At 41.1% G+C, this 22,147-nt stretch overlaps 1 protein-coding gene across 4 annotated transcripts in view; it reads right to left on the minus strand.

Annotated features, from left to right (window-relative positions):
• Nucleotides 1-1,899: 1,899 nt before the first annotated feature.
• Nucleotides 1,900-22,147, minus strand: part of SLC35G2 (solute carrier family 35 member G2) — a 37,175-nt gene continuing 16,927 nt past the window's right edge. For all 4 annotated transcript variants that reach the window (XM_003265269.3, XM_003265270.3, XM_003265268.3 and 1 more), the window contains exon 2: nt 1,900-3,352. In XM_003265269.3, coding sequence (XP_003265317.1) covers nt 2,096-3,334 — 1,239 coding nt within the window. In that variant the 5' untranslated portion in view covers nt 3,335-3,352 and the 3' untranslated portion in view covers nt 1,900-2,095. The remainder of the gene's footprint in view (nt 3,353-22,147) is intronic.

The following is a 22,147-nucleotide window of genomic DNA, read 5'->3' on the forward strand; positions in this document are numbered from 1 at the left end:
ATTTCTTGAAATTTTTTTTTCTGTCCCATTCTGTTTCTCCTCTTCTTCTGAGACAATTACACTCATGCTAGACTTCTCAGTACTTAGTACAGGTCATTCAGGCTCTGTTCATTCTTTTTTCAGTTTGTATAATTTCTATTGAGAGCCACTGTCTAGTAATCCCTGAAAAAATCTAAATGTTGACATTTTCCCAAAGCACGGTACCCTGCTGATGGCTGTAGTTTCCTTTGAGGAAGGTTTAGAGATATGTTACTCAGGAAATCAGAAATTAGATGATATTACTACAGAGAGGATTTAGTATTGAGTTTTCATTGACTGAAAAAGCAAAAAGGGAACACTGAGGTTACCCAGAGGTGATAACTGCAGGGAGCAGCTGTCAATGATAGATCTAGTGAAAATGGGGAATCAATGTGAATTATCAGGTCTCAGAAATTCAGACAAAAGACCTGGCTGAGTATTGCTCAGACCCCTGAGAGGATGCTGTCTGGCTGAACCTACTACTTCAGGGAAGGATATGATGAGGCTAGTTGTGGGTGGGGAGGATGTCAAAAGAAGCTCAAGGCTGAAATCAATTGCTGCTGCTGGAGCAAAGGGCTCTTGCTTGTTGCTGGGATAACAGTGACAGAAACTGCAAACAAATGGAAAGGAGGAAGTCCCTTCTTCCCTTCTGCCTCCCAGTCTCCCTCTAATGCCCTTTATTGATGGAACCTAGTGAGACACCAGCTGATATAGAAAAAATGTAGTTTGCAGGGTTTGAGCCACAGCATTACAGAGAAATGTATTAGAAGGGGGAATGTGGACCTGAGACAATAGTTTAATAACAAGTACCATACCATTTATTTGTGCTAAATTGGTAAGAATGGCCAAAATTAGACTTAATGCCATCATATATGCTTTTATAGACTTTTAGACCTTTTTGAAAAGAATCTCAGGATACCATGTCAATTTTCTGCTATATTATGATTACTGTTGGTGCCTTTTTCAGGAGTAAGGAGTACATTTACTGCAGCTCACACATACACTAGCCACAAAATCATAAACAAGGGCAGCCTTGGAAAAGACCTACATAACTGAGGATAAGCAGACCCTACCCCAAAGTTAAGTCTCCAAACATCAGGGACAAAATGGCATGGACTAGGTAGGACTGGCAAGAATCCACACTTCTCCCTATTTCTATTTCCTATGTATCGCCTAATGTGGTCATAATAAGGAGAAGACCAATTTTCTGTTCTAACTTTGGACAACCACCCATTGTCATTAAGAAACCACTTATTTGCCAGGCGCGGTGGCTCACGCTTGTAATCCCAGCACTTTGGGAGGCCGAGGCGGGCGGATCAAGAGGTCAGAAGATCGAGACCACGGTGAAACCCCGTCTCTACTAAAAACACAAAAAATTAGCCGGGTGTGGTGGTGGGCGCCTGTAGTCCCAGCTACTCGGAGAGGCTGAGGCAGGAGAATGGCGTGAACCCGGGAGGCGGAGCTTGCAGTGAGCCGAGATCGCGCCACTGCACTCCAGCCTGGGTGACAGAGCGAGACTCCATCTCAAAAAAAAAAAAAAACAAAAAAACAAAAAAACAAAAAAAACACTTATTTTCCCTTGTTTCCTCTTTTCTTGCCTTAACTCAGGCTCCTTTACCCAGCCCTATGACTTCTAGTTTTCTAATGCAAGTAGATGACAAAACAGGGTTTGGTGTTCAACATTTCACCTTATAGTGTATTTTTCACAAATGAAGGAGTTTTGTTGAACATTTGTAGAACATTTCTAATTTTTGAACTTCAGTTCCATCTGAAAGGGGTCATTTCTTTGAGTCTTCTATTATTTAGTAATAGCAGTTAACATTCTCCTTCTACTACAATTTACCTGGAAAGACACCCATAAATACCAATAAAGATACCAGATTCACAACGTATTTCATATATTTAATATTTGTATTTGAATATATTAGACTAGAATAAATTTTCTGCATTTGTATATATTATATATTATATAGCACTCTGTCAATTATATAACACAAAAGACATTCATAGGTAAACATTAAAATGGCAGTATACATATTAATAACTGAACATTAATGAGATAATAATAATCAGGTATTCATTTAATGGGAGAGTCTAGTATTTCCTGGTAGTCCTGCCTTCTTAAATTCTTCCAGTAAACTTTATAGCCAGCAAGGACAAAAACACTAATCATAATGATTACCCCTCCAAAAACATCATAGATGCTAGGAAATATGTGCAGCACAAGAAGCTGCAAGACCATAGCTACCACAATCTCCAAATGTTGTACTGTGCTAACCAAAGCTGGATGGAATTTGTCCAAGGCATAATAAACTCCTAAGAATGCTGCAGTAGAACAGACACATATAGCAATGAGATAACTCCAGGTTTCTCCATCTAATGGGATGATGGGTTCTTGAAGAATGAACATAGTAGATATTCCCCAAATTGTCCCAGTCCAACCGAAGGTAAACAGTGCAGTCCACATGCTGATCTTCTCCTTGATGGATCTATATACTATCATTGAGAGAGCAGTGGTCAGTCCAGCCATCACAGTCATGGTGTACCCAAAGGCTTCTTTCCAGGCATTTAACAAAGAATTGTCTTCATCAACAATGTTTGGGATCATGACAAGACAAACACCTAAGATGCTGCAAACAACTGTAGCCATGTCAACATAAGCCATTTTCTCATCTACGAGTAAAAAAGCCAAAATGGCACTGAAGACTGTAGTTGTGGCTCTCCACATAGTGGTCCCATTGCTGGGAGGAACTATTGAAAATGATGTATAAGCACAAGTGATAGAAATGACATTGCATACACCATAAAAGAAGAGTCGTAATCTGTATCCACTGGGTCCAAAGGGGGCCTCCTGATAGTAACACACAACTAACACAGATAAGACCTGCAAAACAGAACGGATAAAAATCAGTTCTAGAGATGGAACTTTAGACCGATCAGAAACAAGCCTAGTGATAAGAGCTACACATCCATGAGCCAAAGCAGATCCAAACAGCACCATCCACATTTTTCGGGATTGAAAAATGTTTTTTTCTGCAAAGCTCTGGAATTGTCCAATCTCATTGATCATTGGGTCTTCTGTTGGTGGAGGTAGGGTATCCATGCTTCCAAAGAAAGCTCTTCCTTTTTTTTTCATTTCACTCAGCAGACCTTTCTTTGGATTTTCTTCCATAAAATTTCCATAGTCTTCATTGATTTCTTCATATCCATCATCGCCAGGCTGGGGATAATGAGAAGTATATTTCACCATCACTGTGTTGGGATGTATTTTCACCCGTTTTTTAAGTGGATATTTTTTGGAGGGAGAAGTATCCATTTCTTCAGATAATCAATTCTATTTAAAGAAAAAAATGACAAAAAGACATTCATTTCATTGAAAATTTAATTTCTATTATAATCATATGCATCAATTCAATGATAGAAAGTAGAGGCTGTTAACAGTAGTCCAGAAAAAAAAGAAATTAGAGATGATCTGGCAATATGCCTTATCAGATGTATGGTACCTACTGGAATTGTTTACCCTTTTCTCACTCTCATCTGAAGTCTGTCCCCATTTCTCTTTGCTTACTTATTTCATTCAGCTCTATTTTCTATCTTTATACCACAAACGGATTTTTCCATCTTTTCATTCCAACCTGTTTCTCCACCTATCCAACAAGCAAAACACAGAAAGATAAATAACAGCTTGGGTCAAACCTTTCCTTCTCATTGGGTCCATTTGCCTGTTATAAATTATTAGTTAAGTCCAAAGTATTTTGTATAATCAATTCTGTATAATACCAGAATTCACCTTATAAATTTTGGTGATTTTTAAACATTTATTCTGGACTCCTCATAAGTTTTGAGATATAAAACTACACTGAAATTAGAACATAAATAACATGAATTTAGTAACACTCATGCATTGTTGGTAGAAAGGTTAAATTGTACAACCCCTCTCATGAGCAGGTGGACCATATGTATTAAGATTTTAACTGCCCTCTACTCAGCAATACCACTTTTAAGATTTTATGCTAAGGAGATGATCACAAGATGCTTTTTACATTCTGAATTAAAAAGCAGGGGAGTAAGAGTACGTGTTTATATTTGCTTACATAACAAAGAAATTATATGAAGATACCAAGAAAACTAATGGTGGTTCAGGTGACAGGAGGAACAAGAATGGAAGAAAACCTTTTTGTTATTTATTTTTTTACATTTTTATTTTTGAATTGTGATATTATCCAACAAAATAGAATTAAAATGTTTATCTGTTACTTAAGAAAAAGAATATACCAAAAAATGTGGGGAAAATGTACATACAGGACAGTTCATTATAGCATACTGCAGTGAATGTTCATACAATGGAATACTATGCTATCTATCTATTAAAAATGACAATGTAGGCACGGTGGCTCACACCTGTAGTCCCAGCATTTTGGGAGGCTGAGGTGGGCGGACCACTTGAGGCCAGAAGTTTGAGAGGAGTTGGCCAGCCTAGCCAACATGGTGAAATGCCATCTCTACTAAAAATACAAAATTTAGCCAGGCCTGGTGGTATGTGTCTGTAATTCCAGCTACTCGGGAGGCTGAGGCATGAGAATCACTTGAATCCAAGAAGCAGAGGTTGCAGTGAGCCAAGATTGTGCTACTGCACTCCAGCCTGGGTGACAGAGTGAGACTCTGTCTCAAAACAAAACAAAACAAAAATGAAACAAAACAAAACAAAACAAAAATGATGTCCACTATATAATGTCAAGTGGGAAAAAAAGTTGAACTTACTGCAAGAATTAAATAAAATAATGCATATAAACAATTTGCCACAGTGCTGGCATATAGTAAACTCTCAATAAATGTTAGCAATAAATTTGGCTTCCTTTCACCTATAACAACTTTATGAAACACTGGGTATCTTCTACAATATTATTATTTCTTTTAGACCTTTATTTTTTCACTTGGTTCTTTCTTTCCTTCCAACAATTTCCTATTTCCTTCCCAATGATCCTTTCCTCCCGCTTAAAAAACAAAAAAGAGGCCAGGCACACTGGCTCATGCCTGTAATCCCAGCACTTTGGGAGGCCGAGGTAGGCGGATCACCTGAGGTCAGGAGTTCAAGACCTGCCTGGCCAACATGGTAAAAGCCTGTCTCTACTGAAAATGCAAAAATTAGCTGCGTGTGGTGGCAGGCACTTGTAATCCCAGCTACTCAGGAGGCTGAGGTAGGAGAATTGCTTGAACCCAGGAGACGGAGGTTGCAGTGAGCCAAGATTGTGCCACTGCACTCCAGCGTCGGCAACAGAGCAAGACTCCATCTCAAAAAAAAAAAAAAAAGAAAAGAAAAGAAAAAAATATTTTTTTTTCATCCTCTTGACTCCCCGATTTGTTGCCAAAAACTCATCGGTTCCAGGATCTTAAACAATGGCCCAGAAATAAAATCTCATTTTGTTCTTTGACACCATCTGGGGAGCTAACTGTTCTATTCCTATTTACTCCTTTCTTTTCTAAAAGGCACCACCTTCAGCTGGAAGAAGTCATGAAAAAAATATCACCTGTGCCTCCAAACCCTTCTTTTTCCTAGCCTGGATGTCCCATTTGCAGTCCCTCTTCCTGCACACCACTATCAGGCTAATCTGACTGTTCTTTATTTCCAAACTTTTGCCAGGACATGTCAAATCATAGCTTCAACAATCCCAAACTGAATAGTCTTGTTCTCCCAAATAGATTTTTTTCCTAACGTCCTCATTTATGTTTGTGATACCACAATTTTTCCAGTTCCCCAAGCTAGAAATTAGGGAATACTGTCAATTATCTTTTCTGCCATCTTACTGGCATTTGGTCACTAATCTTACTGTTTTTGTCTTTGAAATATTCCTCAGTTTTTCCCTTTCTCCTCCAATTCTATGTAACTTTTATAATTGTGGTTTGGGTTATTGTGAATTCCTATCTAGAATATTGCAACAGCACCCTAACTAGCCTCCCTTGAATCCCAGTCCCTCTCTAAAATTTATCTGTATTATCCCACTGTCACATTTATCTGCCTTTAAAAGACTCAAAACAAAAACAAAAACTTTTCTCAAGCTTTCCCCATTCAAGAACCTACAGTGATTTCCTAATCTCTACCTTATCAAATTTAAACTCCTCTGCCAGGTTCTCAATACCCTGGCTAATCTAGCTCCTATCAGTACTCAGCTCTTCAACACGCCTACTTTGCTCTGAGCAGTCAGTCCAGTGTCTTCCCTGTCCTCATTCTCCCCTAAGCTTTTAATCTCACCAGTTTCCCTTCTGTTCCAACTTTGTAAACACTGTTCATCTTTTTTTTTTTTTTTTTTTTTTTTTTTTTTGAGACAGAGTCTCACTCTTCGCCCAGGCTGGAGTGCAGTGGCACAATCTCGGCTCACTGCAAGCTCCACCTCCCGGGTTCACGCCATTCTCCTGCCTCAGCCTCCCGAGTAGCTGGGACTGCAGGCTCCCGCCACCACGCCTGGCTAATTTTTTGTATTTTTAGTGGAGACAGGGTTTCACTGTGTTAGCCAGGATGGTCTCAATCTCCTGACCTTGTGATCTGCCCACCTTGGCCTCCCAAAGTGCTGGGATTACAGGCGTGAGCCACTGCGCCCAGCCAACACTGTTCATCTTTAAAGGCCCAGTACAAATTCTATCTTTTAGAGACAGGCCTTTCCTGACCTCTAGCCACTTGTATGTTTTTCTTTCTTGTTTAAACATCTGCAGTAGTACTTCTAACCTAATATTTTGTAATCTAATAATTTTGTAACCTAGCTGTCTCATCTCAGTGGGATTTTGTTTCTAGTCACTGTGCCCAAATTTGATATGTCAAATAGTAATTATTTTGAGACAGGGTCTCCGTTGCCCAGGCTGGAATGCAGTGGCATGATCACTGCTCACTGCAGCTTCGACCTCCAGGGCTCAAGCAATCCTCCCACCTCAGCCTCAGCTAAGACACTTGTACACCACCCCTCCTGGCTGTTTTTTACACTTTCTGTAGAGACAGGGTTTTGCCATATTGCCCACGGTGGTCTCAAATTCCTGGGTTCAAGCAATAAGCACGCCTCAGCCTCTCAAAATGCTGGGATTACAGGTGTGAGCCACCACGCCCCGCTGCATTTTTTTTTTTAATTCAACAACTTTGTATGTTATATTTTTGGATACAAATACAAAGTTATATCATGCTTTCAAGATATTCTTTTACTAATTCTCAGAACAATGCAAGGCATAAATATTTGTGCACACTCATGCCTACTTGTGTGATCCTGAGTTTAATAGAAGAAAGGACAGAAACTAGCTTGGCTTATACATTTTTTAAAATATTATTTGGCTCATTTTCCCTAAAAACATCAAGAAAGGAATTGCCACATGCCTAATTGAAAGATATGCTTAGTGGTAAGGATATATATACATCAACTTTTAAGAGGTTTAAAATAAAAAAACTCCTCCCATTGTAACAGTTTATAGTTCACCACATACTACTAAAACAACCCACAAACCATGAGTGCATTATCAGGAGTGATAGGAAGGGTAAGTCGACCGATGTGAAATTTACCTTGTAGGCAATTGATATTCTGCGGTGTATGGCAACTGGTCATGAGCAGTACGAAGAATTTAGAAGGATCCAGTCTCTCAATATGTTGGAACAAACTGTATCACTTGGATTCATCAATATCGTTTTCCATGGTTAGCTTTTGTTTGTTTTTATTTATTTATTTTTGAGACGGAGTCTCGCTGTGTCCCCCAGGCTGGAGTGCAGTGGCACGATCTCAGCTCACTGCAACCTCCACCTCCCGGCTTCAAGAGATTCTCCTGCCTCAGCCTCCACAGTAGCTGGGATTATAGGCATGTGCCACTACGCCTGGCTAATTTTTGTATTTTTTTGGTAGAGACGGGGTTTCACCATGTTGGTCAGGCTGGTCTCAAACCCCTGACCTCAAGTGATCCGCCCGCCTCGGCCTCCCAAAGTGCTGGGATCACAGGCATGAGCCACCATGCCCAGCCTAAATCCTGTATTTTTAAAAACTAACAATGGGCCAGGTGCAGTGGCTCATGCCTGTAATTCCAGCATTTTGGGAGGCTGAGGCGGACGGATCACTTGAGGTCAGGGGTTTTGAGACCAGCCTGGCCAACATGGTGAAGTCTCGTCTCTACTAAAAATATAGAAAATTGGGCGTGGTGGCACATGCCTGTAGTCCCAGCTACTTGGGAGGCTAAGACACCAGAATCACTTGAACCCAGGAGGCGGAGTTTGCAGTGAACCAAGATCGCACCACTGCACTTCAGCCTGGGAGACAGAGAACTTGTCTCAAAAATAAAAAATAAAAATAAATAAAAGCACAGGATTTAAAGTAAAAAAAAAAAAAGTTGGGTTCAACTTTACTTATTAATCATGACTTTGGGTACATGATTTCGTTTTCATAAACTTCAGTTTCTACATGTATAAAAGATAATAATACTTATTACCTGTGATTATTACAAAGTATAATGATAAAATATATATAAATTAAATGGCATAACTTCTGGTGTATTTAGCACGCAATAAATATTAGGTACTATTATAATTATTACATAATTTTTTTTAGGTTCAGGGAGTACATGTGCAGATTCATTACGTGTGTGTGTGTGTGTGTGTGTGTGTGTATATAATTTTTTTTTTTTGAGATGGAGTTTCACTCTTGTTGCCCAGGCTGGAATGTAATGGCAGGATCTTGGCTCACTACAACCTCCACCTACCGGGTTCAAGTGATTCTCCTGCCTCAGCCTCCCGAGTAGCTGGGATTACAGGCATGTGCCACCATGCCTAGCTAATTTTGTATTTTTAGTAGAGACAGGGTTTCTCCATGTTGGTCAGGCTGGTCTTGAACTCCCTACCTCAGGTGATCCGCCTGCCTCGGCCTCCCAAAGTGCTGGGATTACAGGCCACCGTGCCTGGTCCGTTACATGTACATATCATGTAATGGTAAGGTTTAGGATTCTGGTGTATCCATCACCCAAATGTGAGCATTGTACCCAATAGGTAATTTTTTAACCCTCTCTTCCCACCCACTCTACCCCGTTTCAGAGTCTCCAGTGTCTATTATTTCCATCTTTATGTGTAATTGTTTTGCTCCCACTAATAAGAGCTTAATAATAAGAACATGCAGTATTTGATTTTATGTTTCTGAGTTATTTTACTTAGGGTAATAGCCTCTAGCTCTATCCATGTTGCCGCAAAGGACATAATTTCATTCTTTTTTATGACTATGATGGCTTTTTGTCACCCCAGATTCACTTTGTCACCCAGTGAATATGGCTGGCTCAAGTGATCCTCCCACCTCAGCCTCCTAAGTAGCTGAGGCTTCAGATGCCTGCCATCACGCCCATCTAATTTTTGTATTTTTTGTAGAGATGGGTTTTCGCCATGTTGCCCAGGCTGATCTCAAACTCCTGGGCTCAAGTGATCCACCAACCTCAGCCTCCCAAAGTGCTGGGATTATAAGCATGAGCCACCACACCCAGCCTATGATGGCTTTTTGGTGTATAAACTTGGCTATGCTGAACTACATTTTCCAATTTATTTAATCACTGTTTACTGATTAAATAATATTTAATCATTATTTACTAATCTATCTAAGTTGCTGTTGTGAAGAGATTTTGCAGATGTGATAAAAGTCCCTTTTGTTTGCTGTAAATGTGTTGATAAATAAATAGCCCTTAATCTGTTGACTTTATCCTGGGTAGGACTGACTTAATAAGGGGAGCCCTTTAAAGGTGAGGGCTTAGGCCTTTCAGAGATTCAGAGATTCAGAGATTCCAAACAGCTTATGCCCTTGGGGTTCTAGCCTGTTCATGATTTTTTCTTTACTGCCTGTGGACAACAAGCATTATCCTGTGCTCATGGGGTTCTAACCTGTTCTTTCTCTTTTGTTTTGTTTTTGTTTGTTTTGAGACAGAGTCTTGCTCTGTCGCCCAGGCTGGAGTGTAGTGATGCAATCCTGGCTCACTGCAACCTCTGCCTCCCAGGTTCAAGCAAATTCTCCTGCCTCAGCCTCCTGAGTACTTGGGATTACAGGCACCCACCACAGCCACCACCAAATCCAGCTAATTTTTGTATTTTAGTAGAGGTGGGGTTTCACCATGTTGGCCAGGCTGGTCTCGAACTCCTGACCTCAAGTGATCCATCTGCCTCGGCCTTCCAAAGTGCTGGGATTACAGGCATGAGCCACTGTTCCCGGCCCCAACTGGCCCTTAAATCTCCCCTTCCTGAATGACTGCCTGCAGACTTCAGACTTGCTTATCCAGCCCCCACAAGAACATAAACCAATTTTTTCTTTCTTTTTGAGATGGAGTTTCACTCTTGTTGCCCAGGCTGGAGTGCAATGAAGCCAATTCTTTATAATAAATCCCCTACTGGTTCTGTGTTTCAAATTAACTCTTAACTCTGATATATGTTAGAATTCTCTCCTTGCTTGTTGTCTTCTGCTAACTCTAATAGGCCACCAATATTCTCTTGGTTGCAAGTATCCAAATGTAGGTTATCTCAGGTAAATTCTGGAGGGCCTCCTCAGTACACAAATCCCTGATGTGGGAGACCCTTACATTTTGGGACTTAGGAGTCCACAGATTTTTGCTGTTTGGTCTTCTTGCCTAGTAGGCAGCTCTCCTTGGCAGGAACCAACAGTATTCACTTGGCCCCAGGAAACTAGGAAATTTTATTTATTTATTTATTTATTTATTTTTAGACAGTCTCACTCTGTTGCCCAGGCTAGAATGTAGTGGCATGATCCTAGCTCACTGCAACCTCCACCTCCCAGGTTCAAGTGATTCTCCTGCCTTAGCCTCCAGAGTAGCTGGGATTACAGGCATGCACCACCACGCCCAGTTAATTTTTGTATTTTTAGTAGAAATGGGGTTTCACCATGTTGGCTAGGCTTGTCTCAAACTCCTGACCTCAGGTGATTCACTCGCCTTAGCCTCCCAAAGTACTGGGATTACAGGAGTGAGCCACCATGCCCAGCTGGAAATTTTATTTTAGAGATAAGAAATTTAAGACTTAGAAATTTTGAGTTCTGGCTTGGCCACCAACTAGAGTAATAATTATTGTCTGTCTTAAGATAAAGTGTTTTGGATGATAATTTTTGGGATCTTTTGACATAACCGTCTTCACAATCGGTTTGTCTTTTTAATGATTTCATACTTCTAGTGTTTTGATATCTCTCCCAATGCAAGACCACTATGTAGTTTAGCCACTGTAACTTTCTACAATCTGCTCTAAGTCGTTCTGATCAAAGTGCCAACTCAACTTTTCCTCCTTCCTCAGAGACAAGTGCTCTAAACCAGTATCATGGCTCCAGTTCCTCTGACAAGGATTCACATGGGGAAAGTGCCCACTAAGGCAGAGGTGTCTACTTCAGCAGTGCAGAGCAACTCAGCTAAGTAGAGGGAATATGAAATAGAACCAGAAGTCTAGCCTGCTTAGCTGCAAATGTTTCCACCAAAAATAGTGGATACAAATGGATTAAAAGTATGCACAGTTTGGTGTCTGCTTGAACAATGGGCACATTCAGTGTGATGAGCTTAAAATGACTATTTTTATCCAAAAGAGGAAATATTTCCCAAGCTAGATCCCAGAATATGAGGCCTGAGACCACCTCATTCCTATGGTTGAGAAAAGTAATACACAATTATGGAGGCTGGCATGTCGGCATGTCCAAAATTTGCAGAGTGGGTAGCGGGCTAGTCCAGAGAAGTGCCAATATTGCAGTTTAAGTCCAAAGTCTGTCGGCTAAAGAATTCCCTCTTGCTTGGGGGAGGTCAGTCTTTTGTGCTATTCAGTCTTTTGTGCTATTCAGTCTTTTGTGCTATTCAGGCTTTCAACTGATTGGACGATGCCCACCCACATTATGGAAGGCAATTTGCTTTCTCCAAAGTCCACCTTTTCAAATGTAAATCTCATCCAAAAACACTCTCACAGAAACATCCAGAATAATGTTTGACCAGGCAAGTGGACATATAAAAGTAACCATAAATTTTTTTTTTTTTTTACAGCCGGGTGTGGTGGCTCACGCCAGTGATCCCAGCACTTTGGGAGGCCGAGGTGGGCAGATCACAAGGTCAAGAGATCAGGACCATCCTGGCCAACATAGTGAAACCCCATCTCTACTAAAAATATAAAAATTAGCTGGACATGATGGCACACGCCTGTAGTCCCAGCTACTCGGAAGGCTGAGGCAGGAGAATTGCCTGAAACTGGGAGGCGGAGATTGCAGTGAGCCAAGATCACGCCACTGACTCCAGCCTGGTGACAGAGTGAGACTCTGTCTCAAAAAAAAAAAAAAAATTAAATTTTTAGGGCATAACTGCAGCTGTTCCTTAAGTAATTTGTATCTGCTTTAAACCACTAGAGAATTAAACTATTCTCAATCAATTCTAAAGGGTGCTGGAAATACATGTCTTTCAGCAACTTCAGGCTGAGTTTCAAGTGCTAGTTTCCTGCTAGTTTCCCAGTGCATGCCTCACATTTTGGCCTAGTCAAGTAAGTCCCATCACCAGCAAATCCACAGTAATTCCATATCAGGAACTTCCCAGTGGTTCCATATCTGAGCTTGCTCAGAATAAACTTCTCACCCAAGAGCTTATTTACCACCATCAGATCTCTAAATAAATAACATTTTGTTTATTCCTATTACAAAAGCAATATGTGTTCATTATAGAACATTTAGAAATGTGGGAAAGCAAAGAAAATAAAAATCACTCATAATCCTACCATTCAGAGACAACTACAGACCCTTCCAGAAAGATTTTTCTTGCAAAAATGGTATCAAACATTATATCCTATTTTATAACTTCCCCATTTTACAATACATTGTAAACATTTTCCATGTCATCAAAAATTACATAGTATCACTTTTAATGGCTAGTTAATATGGAGCCAACAAGGGCTTTGAACACATTAACTTCAGCTCTCTGAAAGCTGAAAGGTAAATGGGATGACAAACTACCCTTATGCAGGGTTAGAGTCATAACAATCACAGGAAATGCCACATATGTGAAAATAAACATAACAATTTTGAAGTTTTTCCATTGAATGTACATGAAGGAATGTTTTGTCTTGTTTTTTTCTTTTTTTTTTTTTTTTTTTTTTTTTTTGAGACAAAGAGTCTTGCTGTCACCCAGGCTGGAGTGCAGTGGCCCAATCTCCACTCACTGCAACTTCCACCTCCCAGGTTCAAGCAATTCGTGCCTCAGCCTCAGGAGTAGCTGGGACTACAGGTGTTAGCCACCATGTCCAGCTAATTTTTGTATTTTTTGTAGAGACAGGATTTTTGCCATGTTGGCCAGGCTGGTCTCAAACTCGCGGCCTCATGCAATCAGTCAACCTGGGCCTCCCAAAGTGCTGGGATTACATGTGTGAGCCACCATGCCCAGTCAACAAATTTTTTTTTTTTTTTTTTTGAGACGGAGTCTCGCTGTGTCTTCCAGGCTGGAGTACAGTGGCGCAATCTCAGCTCACTGCAACCTCTGCCTCCCAGGTTCAAGCAATTCTCCTGCCTCAGCCTCTCTAATAGCTGGGACTACAGGCACGTGCCGCCACACCGGGCTAATTTTTTGTATTTTCAGTCGAGACAGGGTTTCACTGTGTTAGCCAGGATGGTCTCGATCTCCTTACCTCATGATCCGCCCGCCTCAGCCTCCCAAAGTGCTGGGATTACCGACGTGAGCCACCGCGCCCAGCTGTTTTTTCTTTTTTTTGAGATGGAGTCTCACTCTGTTGCCAGGCTGGAGTGCAGTGGTGAAATCTCGGCTCACTGCAACCTCCGCCTCCCAGGTTCAAGCAATTCTCCTTGATTCTCTCCGTGCCCGGCCAGCAAATTTGTTTTCTTATAACTTGTACAGCCTGTCCACCTCCCAATCACTTCTACTCAAACCTTCATCTAGGCTCAGCTAGGCTAAGGGCAAAGGGTAAGTAGTAAAATTCACTCAGAACTCTGATTTTTTTGTTTTGTTTTGAGACAGAGTCCCACTCTGCCACCCAGGTTAGAGTGCAGTGGGGCAATCTCAGCTCACCACAACCTCCACCTCCTGGGTTCAAGGGATTCTCCTGCCTCAGCTTCCTCAGTAGCTGGGACTACAGGGGTGCATCACCATGCCCAGCTAATTTTTGTATTTTTAAGTAGAGATAGGGTTTCGCCATGTTGGCCAGGCTGGTCTCGAACTTGTGACCTCAGGTGATTCTCCTGCCTTGGCCTCCCAAAGTGCTGGGATTACAGCCTTGAGCTACTACGCCCAGCCTTTTTGAAACAGGGTCTCACTCTGTCGCCCAGGCTGGAGTGCAATGGAGCAATCTCAGCTCATTGCAACCTCCACCTCCTGGGCTCAAGGGATTCTCCTGCCTGAACCTCCCACGTAGCTGGGATTATAGGTGTGTGCCACCACACCCGGCTAATTTTTGTATTTTTTTTAGTAGAGATGGGGTTTTGCCACATTGGCCAAGCTGGTCTCGAACTCCTGGCCTCAAATGAACTGCCCACCTCAGCCTCCCTAAGTGCTGGGATTACACACCTGAGCTACCACACTCTGCCAGAACCCTGATTTTTTTTTTTTTTTTTTTTTTTTTTGAGATGGAGTCTCACACTGTCGCCCAGCCTGGAGTGCAGTGGTGCAATCTCGGCTCAGTGCAAGCTCCGCCTTCCGGGTTCACGCCATTCTCCTGCCTCAGCCTCCCAAGTAGCTGGGACTACAGGCACCCGCCACCACACCCGGCTAATTTTTTGTATTTTTCGTAGAGACGGGGTTTCACCGTGTTAGCCAGGATGGTCTTGATCTCCTGACCTCGTGATCCGCCTACCTTGGCCTCCCAAAGTGCTGGGATTACAGGCGTGAGCCACCATGCCTGGCCCAGAACTCTGATTTTTAAAGTGCTCCTTCTAAGAAGACTCAGAGCCACAGAGATGTCAGAAACAATCATAGAATGACTCTGCATCCTCCCACAATGATACTAGACAGACACACTGGCACACCTCGAAATTTCTGGGTTGTGCACAGCCCAAGATGGCTCATTTAAGCTGCCATGTCCACTCCTCCAACAAATCCGGGCACCATCTAAAGGGAGCATGCCAAGTCACAGTCTCCTTTGTGAATTCCATGATGGCAAGAGAGGTCTCATTCATATTTGCATTACTGGCACCCGGAGCACATTTAGTAAAAGTTGATTAAACAAAAATAATGACTTGGTCCTGAACTGCATTCTACAACTGCTCCTTGAGCTTTGTCCCATCCTATAATAACCATCACAAGCTCTGCTATTTATTCTACCATTTCTGTCCTGGCCCCACCTTTGAGATTGTTCTCACAGTTATCTTTGCCACTAGGTTGCAATTCTGACTGTGCTGGTGACGCTGGTTCCAGGTCCCTCAGGAACCCCTCCCCCAGTCTGGTCTGCCCTTGAACTCTATACTGGCCCCAGGGTATCCCAGGATTGTCAGAAAGGCCTGGCAAGGATTCACCTGGGAGAGGGATTAGCATCTCTGCAAAATTGTTGGATTGAAAGAACTTTCATTTTGAGCTACATCATTGAAGAGCTTTAAACCTGAAAATAAGAAAGACCTTGAACCCTATTACTCACATCTCTTTGTCATTTGAAGCAGATCCCAAACCACTCAAAAGACAAAACAAGGAAATAGCAATGAAATTGGATTCAGTGAATGGGGTAAGGGTATTAAGTGTCTGAAATATAAGAGATAAAAAAATTAGTTTTTACCTTTTTTTATTTTCTAAATGTTTTGGTGGCTAGAATAAGATATACTTTGAACTCAAGAGCAATACATGTTAATATATTAAAAGTAGCTTTATGAAATATGGAAAGTATCTTTATTTCAAAATACTTCAAAGTAGTCATCTGAATATCAGAAATATTAAGAGAACTTATCAAATCCTGTATTAAAATGATTGCTTATTACTTTTTGTTTATACTAGTCAGAAGTGATTCTCTTCCACGTTTTAGATTTTTCAGAGTAAAAAGGATATAATTTTAGACTTCGAATTTAATATAAACTGGGGTTTTTCCACACAATTTGTGGACATGACTGTCTGAGGGTGACTCTTAGGTATTTATGCTAAAAATGTTATTTTGGGGATCCTTGGGAATGGACTCTGATTTTTTTTTTTTTTTTTTTTTGAGGCAGAGTTTCACTCTTGTTGCCCAGGCTGGAGTGCAATGGCACCATGCCGGCTCACCGCAACCTCCGCCTCCTGGGTTCAAGCGATTCTCCTGCCTCAGCCTCCTGAGTATCTGAGATTACAGGCACACGCCACCACGCCTGGCTATTTTTTTAATATTTTTAGTAGAGATGGGGTTTCTCCATGTTAGTCAGGCTGGTCTCGAACTCCCGACCTCAGGTGATTCACCCACCTCGGCCGCCTGAGCCACCGTGCCCGGCTGGACTCTGATATTTATATTCACATTATTGGCCAGTAGGGAACTGATATCTGACTCAAAAATTAGTAGGATATGAAGTCCTTCATTCTATCCATGAGCTTGTTGTTCTTGAGAAAAAAATTTACTTTGAGAGTCTGATGAATGATAAGTTTGTTACATTCCGGAATCTAGTTTTGGTGTTGTGTCCATCCTTTAGATAGGGTGCAGCTCTGTATTACCATAGCAACAACTAACTTTTGTTTCCATAGCCACTGACTGCACTCCTGACCCTGCCAACCATCTTGCAAATGCATCCTCTTGCTTAGAAGAACCAGGGTAGGGGTGGGGCATGGTGGTTCATGCCTGCAATCCCAGCACTTTGGGAGGCTGAAGCTGGCAGATCACTTTGAGCTCAGGAGTTCAAGGGCAAAATGGCGAAACCGTCCCTTAAAAAAAAAAAACAAAATCGCACCACTATACTCCAGCCTGGGCAACAGAGTGAGACCCTATCTCAAAAAAAAAAAAAAAAAAAAAGGGACAGGCACAGTGGCTCATGTCTGTAATCCCAGCACTTTGGGCTCAGACAGGCAGATCACCTGAGGTCAGGAGTTCGAGACCAGCCTGACCAACATGGTGAAACCCCATTTCTACTAAAAATAAAAAATTAGCCAGGCGTGGTGGAATACGCCTATAGTCCCAGCTACCAGGGAGGCTGAGGCAGGAGAATCGCTTGAACCAGGGAGGCAGAGGTTGCAGTGAGCCGAGATCATGCCACTGCACTTCAGCCTGGATGACAGAGCGAGACTCTGTTGAAAGAAAAGAAAAAGAGGGAGAGAAAGAAAGAAAGAAGAGAGACGGAGGGAGGGAGGGAGGGAGGGAGGGAGGGAGGAGGAGGGAAGGAAGGAAAGAAGGAAGGAAGGAAGGAAGGAAGGAAGGAAGGAAGGAAGGAAGGAAGGAAAAGAGAGAAAAAGAGGAGGAGAAGGAAGGGAGAGAGAGAGGGAGGGAGGGAAGGGAGGAAGAGGAGGAGGAAGAAAGAAAAGGGCAATAACCAGGGGAAGAATATGGATGAATCAGTCCAAATTTATCATCATCACTGTGCCTTTCTGGTGACAGGTCAGTGGCGATAATCCTCTTTGAGGATGACTCCCTACAGTACTGACGGAAGCACAAGAGTGCCAGAACTGGATGACAGCTCACTCATTTCAGGCTAGAAAAAAATCTGGGCACACTAGGCTGAATGATAAGCTCCTTGGCATGCTAGCCAAAATCAGCTTAAAAGAGGGCTACCTGGGTACAAGAGAACCCTTATTTTGGGTTAAAAAGCAGAAGCTTCCCAAGAGGGAAGATACACTGAAGATGTGGCAATCCCCCCAACCAATCAGATTGGGGATGAATGCTGCTTAGTTGGACTAGGAAAAGTAATGGATACTGGATTCCTGAGTGGGCCATGTTGGGAGGAGCAAGGTAGAATGTGATTTAAGGGGACTAAGAAATTTTGGGCTGAACTAGGCTATAGGAGAATGGTAAACAGACCTGAGGATTTTGCCGGGCTGTGTCAGTCTGGGTTATAGAAGGGGGTGGAAATTACAGCTAAGGGACTTGGAGATGAGGGGAGGTAAGAAGACAGATCTGATGGTATTGAGGTAGGGGCTACTAAGAGAAGCATCAAACAGGAGGGCTAGCCCAGGTTTGAACTGGACACTCCACTGACAGTTCTAAAGCAGAAAATTAGGGAAGGAATAGTCAGGGGCTTATCAGCTATGCAAAAGCTTCTAGAAGTCAACAGCTGGCTCTGGGAGGGAAAAGATTGAGAAAAACAAAAGAAATAAATAAGAGCAGAAGGTATGGGGGAAAAGGTAGGGGTGAGAGTTATCAGTCTGGTTAGAGCTGGACTAAACATTTAGTCTTACCATCAGTTTGAAAGCACCTGGACCAGTTAGTTGCCGTATAGGCAAAGTCAAAGGGAGAAGCCTGGCCTCTCTCTACTCAGTCATGGTTCATGACTTTAGGAGACTGGAATGAACCAGGCATACCAGGAAAGGAAAAGGTTAACTGAGGTTGAAAAAAAAAACTTTGTGGCACTTTTAAACAAGCAGGTTGGTTTGGCTTGTGTGACTATGATGGTGCCTGATTTTGAGCAGAGCAATTTGTGTTGTGACATTTTAAAATCCATTCTGGCACTTGGTGATGAATGTGTCGGCTGGCAGCTAAGAACTTCCTAGAATGCAAGGATGCAAGTCTTCAGCATTTATAATCGACACTTCCCTTTCCAGGAAAGAGCCTTTCTAATCTTTGAATCAGTGGATTTATCAATTTGCATAAAATATGCCATCCTCAATGAACACATATTTATCATCTACCACTTAACTTTCCTTCTGTTAAAAAAAAAAAAAAAAAAAAAGCAGAATCACCTTCCTGTGAGTCAGCAGCTTTAAATTCAGCTGTGCTGGGTGAAGCTGTTAAGGGTAGGAAGGAGCCATCACTAGAAGGGGGAGAAGCAGGAATAAAATGATCCTTTTCTATTTCCATGATTTTTTATATTTCTATTTAAATGGTTAAATACCCAATTAGGTTAGATGCTAATTAAATGTAAAATTACTGGGCTGTTCCAATATGCATGTTAAAGTTGTATTTCTTGGTTGTTTGTAATTTACCTAACTCTTGAGAGATCATCAGAGCAGCCCAGCTGAGTTTAAAGAAGGCTTCCAACTGCCCAGGATATGCATCAGTTCCTGAACAAAAAAAGAACACCCCAGGATCAACAGAAGCTACTATCAAATCCTTCAAACACTACATGCACCACATGCTCACATTTGTCCTGTTTTTGCTACTATTTATCCACAAAAAAAGCCAAGCCTGAACTCCTTCTTGAGGCCAAAACTTAAAAATATACCAAATGAATCAGTTCAAAATTTTACAAATTTGGTTTGGCTTAATCATAACTGATTCTTCATACTATTGACATCATTGATTCTTCACACTATAGATACCACTCACTAAAATTACAACTCAGTCACCTCTTCCCATATACCATATTTCATTAAAATCAACGTTAAGATAAGAAATGGTTACCAGATGCCATCGTTTCAGACCAAACCATATGTCAAATTTTGAATAAACCTAACAACACCTGATTGGTTAAGTAGCACACCTAGATTTATTAAAATCACTACACTCCTTTAATGTCTGTAGGAGATCATGCATGCACAAGCACACACACACACACACGTTGTGTGTGCATTATATGTGTGTGTATATATATATATATATATATATATATATATATATATATATGCTACTGCAAAGCTGAAAAGAGACTTTACCAAGTTCTGTCATTGACAGGGACATTATATATAAGGAATATACATACTGTAATTCACCTCATCAAGAGTTAATTTTATGGCCAGGCACAGTGGCTCACGCCTGTAATCCTAACACTTTGGGAGGCAGATCACTTTGAGCTCAGGAGATTTGAGACCAGCCTAGGCAACATGGCAAAAACCCATCTCTACAAAAAAAATACAAAAATGAGCTGGGCATGGTGACTCCCACCCGTAGTCCCAGCTGTATACATGGGAGGCTGAGGCTGGAGGATTGCTTGAGCCAGGTAGCAGAGGTTGCAGTGAGCCAAGATTGTACCACTGCACTCCTGCCTGGGTGACAGAGCAAGACCTTGCCTCAAAAAAAAAAAAAAAAAAAAAAAAAGAGTTAATTTTACTAGGAACATGTGGTGTCGAAATTTAAAATATGTGAACTCTTTGACCCAGCAATGCTGTTTTCAGGGATATATCCTAAGATCGTCACCAGTAAAGTATTTAAAGATGTGTATGCAAGAATATTCATCATGGCTTTCTTTATACAATGAAAAATTGGAAATAAAATTCTCATTAATCGGATGCTGGTTAAAGAAAATCATTAATGTAATATGCAGCCATCTAAAAGGGTAATTTATATGTATATATATTTACATAAGAAAACCCTCATGTCATATTGCTGAGTAAAAAGAAAGATGTCAATGAGTATTCATGATGTGATTCTATTTATCCTTGCAAATGGCGGAAATTCAATTATATGGTATTTTCTCTCTTTTCTGTTTTTCATATAAGTATATATTTCCTTTGAAATCAGAAAAAAAATCAAGCTATTTTCATTAGAGGAAAAAAATCATTACTCTGTATTTCAATCACACTAAAATAGTCACCCAAGAAGCCAATTGTAGCTCTTTTATTTCTGTGCCTTCTGTTGGAAGGAAAACTGTACATAAACAGACCACATTACAGAGAAAATTTGAATGGATGGTGTCTGGTGCCTAAACCAAAACAGAGGTGAAATATTATACAAACTGAAGAGGATGACTTTATCATAGTGTTTGAAAGAATTTGTGTGTGTGTATGTGTGTGTGTTGTGTGTGTGTAGATATATACTAGTATATTTTCATTACTAACCAAAAACAATGTAGGTTCCAAATGGCAGCAAAGAATATAATTACCTTTGGCTTTTCTTACATAAGTTACCACCCCATAAATCTTTATGTTAATTTGGAAAATTCTGACCTGAACAGATGGACCTCATGCTGTTCTCTAAAACATGAACAGATTTCTAATCTTCTGGACCAGGAAATGAAGTCAGCACTAAAAGAGGAGACACCATCATCCATCTCCTAGAATTTCAATCTAAGAATCTGTAATAAAAGCAGTATTTCCCTCTATGGAAATATAGCAAAGTAATATGTTTACATCTTAATGAAATGTACTCTTGATAAGATAAAACACAGTGTGATATTTATGGCACTGGTGGCGCTGGCTGTCTGGTCCCTGAACCTCACCAATTTTGGAGAATCCCCTTGCTGTGGTTCTTGGCAGGTAGTAGCATTTGGCTTGATGCTCCCAAGTTTCTTATGGAAGGCACATCTCTGGGGCTGACACTCTGCCTGGATAAATCTTCATCTCATTAGCCCAAGGGCCTTTTTTCCATGAACATTGTCACAGAAGCTGTTTCACAAATCAACTCCATTGGTGTTGAAGACCTAATAAAGGGCTCTCTATCAAGTAATTACAGCACTGAGGTTTGAATTTCTGCTCCACAACTTTCTAGTTGTTTAATTTATGTTGGGAAGAGACTGGTGGGATAAGCAGGCCTGAGTCTGAGGAAGAATTGGGGCCAAGGAGGTGGCCTGTGAGGTCAGGAGATTGGTTACATAAAAGAAGAATGAGTAAATAGTTAAATATATCGAGGATAATGGAAGCCAGATTTTTTACCGAGAGAAGGAAGTTACAAATAGAATAAGGGTGAAGACTAGAATGAACCCTGTAGTGTTGGAGTAGAGCTAGAGATATTGGAGTAAATTCATGAGTTTTAATATAAATGGACAGAAAGATATATAAATAGATATGGGGTGTGTGTGTGTGTGTGTGTGAGAATTTCCTAGCTCGTCTGCTAAAATGGCCTAAAAACAATAACACTCCAGTAGCAATGACCACACCTAGCATCCAGATCTTGGTTCTAAAATCCATTCTCAAGTAAAAGGAACCAGAGCTCAGTGGAGAAACAGCTAATGAAATAACTGCAATGATTGTGGCAGAAAAAACACCACAAGAGCCTGAAATGTCTTGCACCCCAAAAAAGTACTCTCAGAATGATACAGAGATGCCAAAAGCACACAGGAGCTGGCTTGAAGGGTATCCCAATGGCTGGAACTGGAGCATTTTCAGCATCAAAACCAATAGTGATAGTAATGGCTTATAATCT

This window comes from Nomascus leucogenys, chromosome 8 (genome assembly GCF_006542625.1).
Source record: "Nomascus leucogenys isolate Asia chromosome 8, Asia_NLE_v1, whole genome shotgun sequence".
In the NCBI taxonomy this organism is placed as follows: Eukaryota; Metazoa; Chordata; class Mammalia; order Primates; family Hylobatidae; genus Nomascus; species Nomascus leucogenys.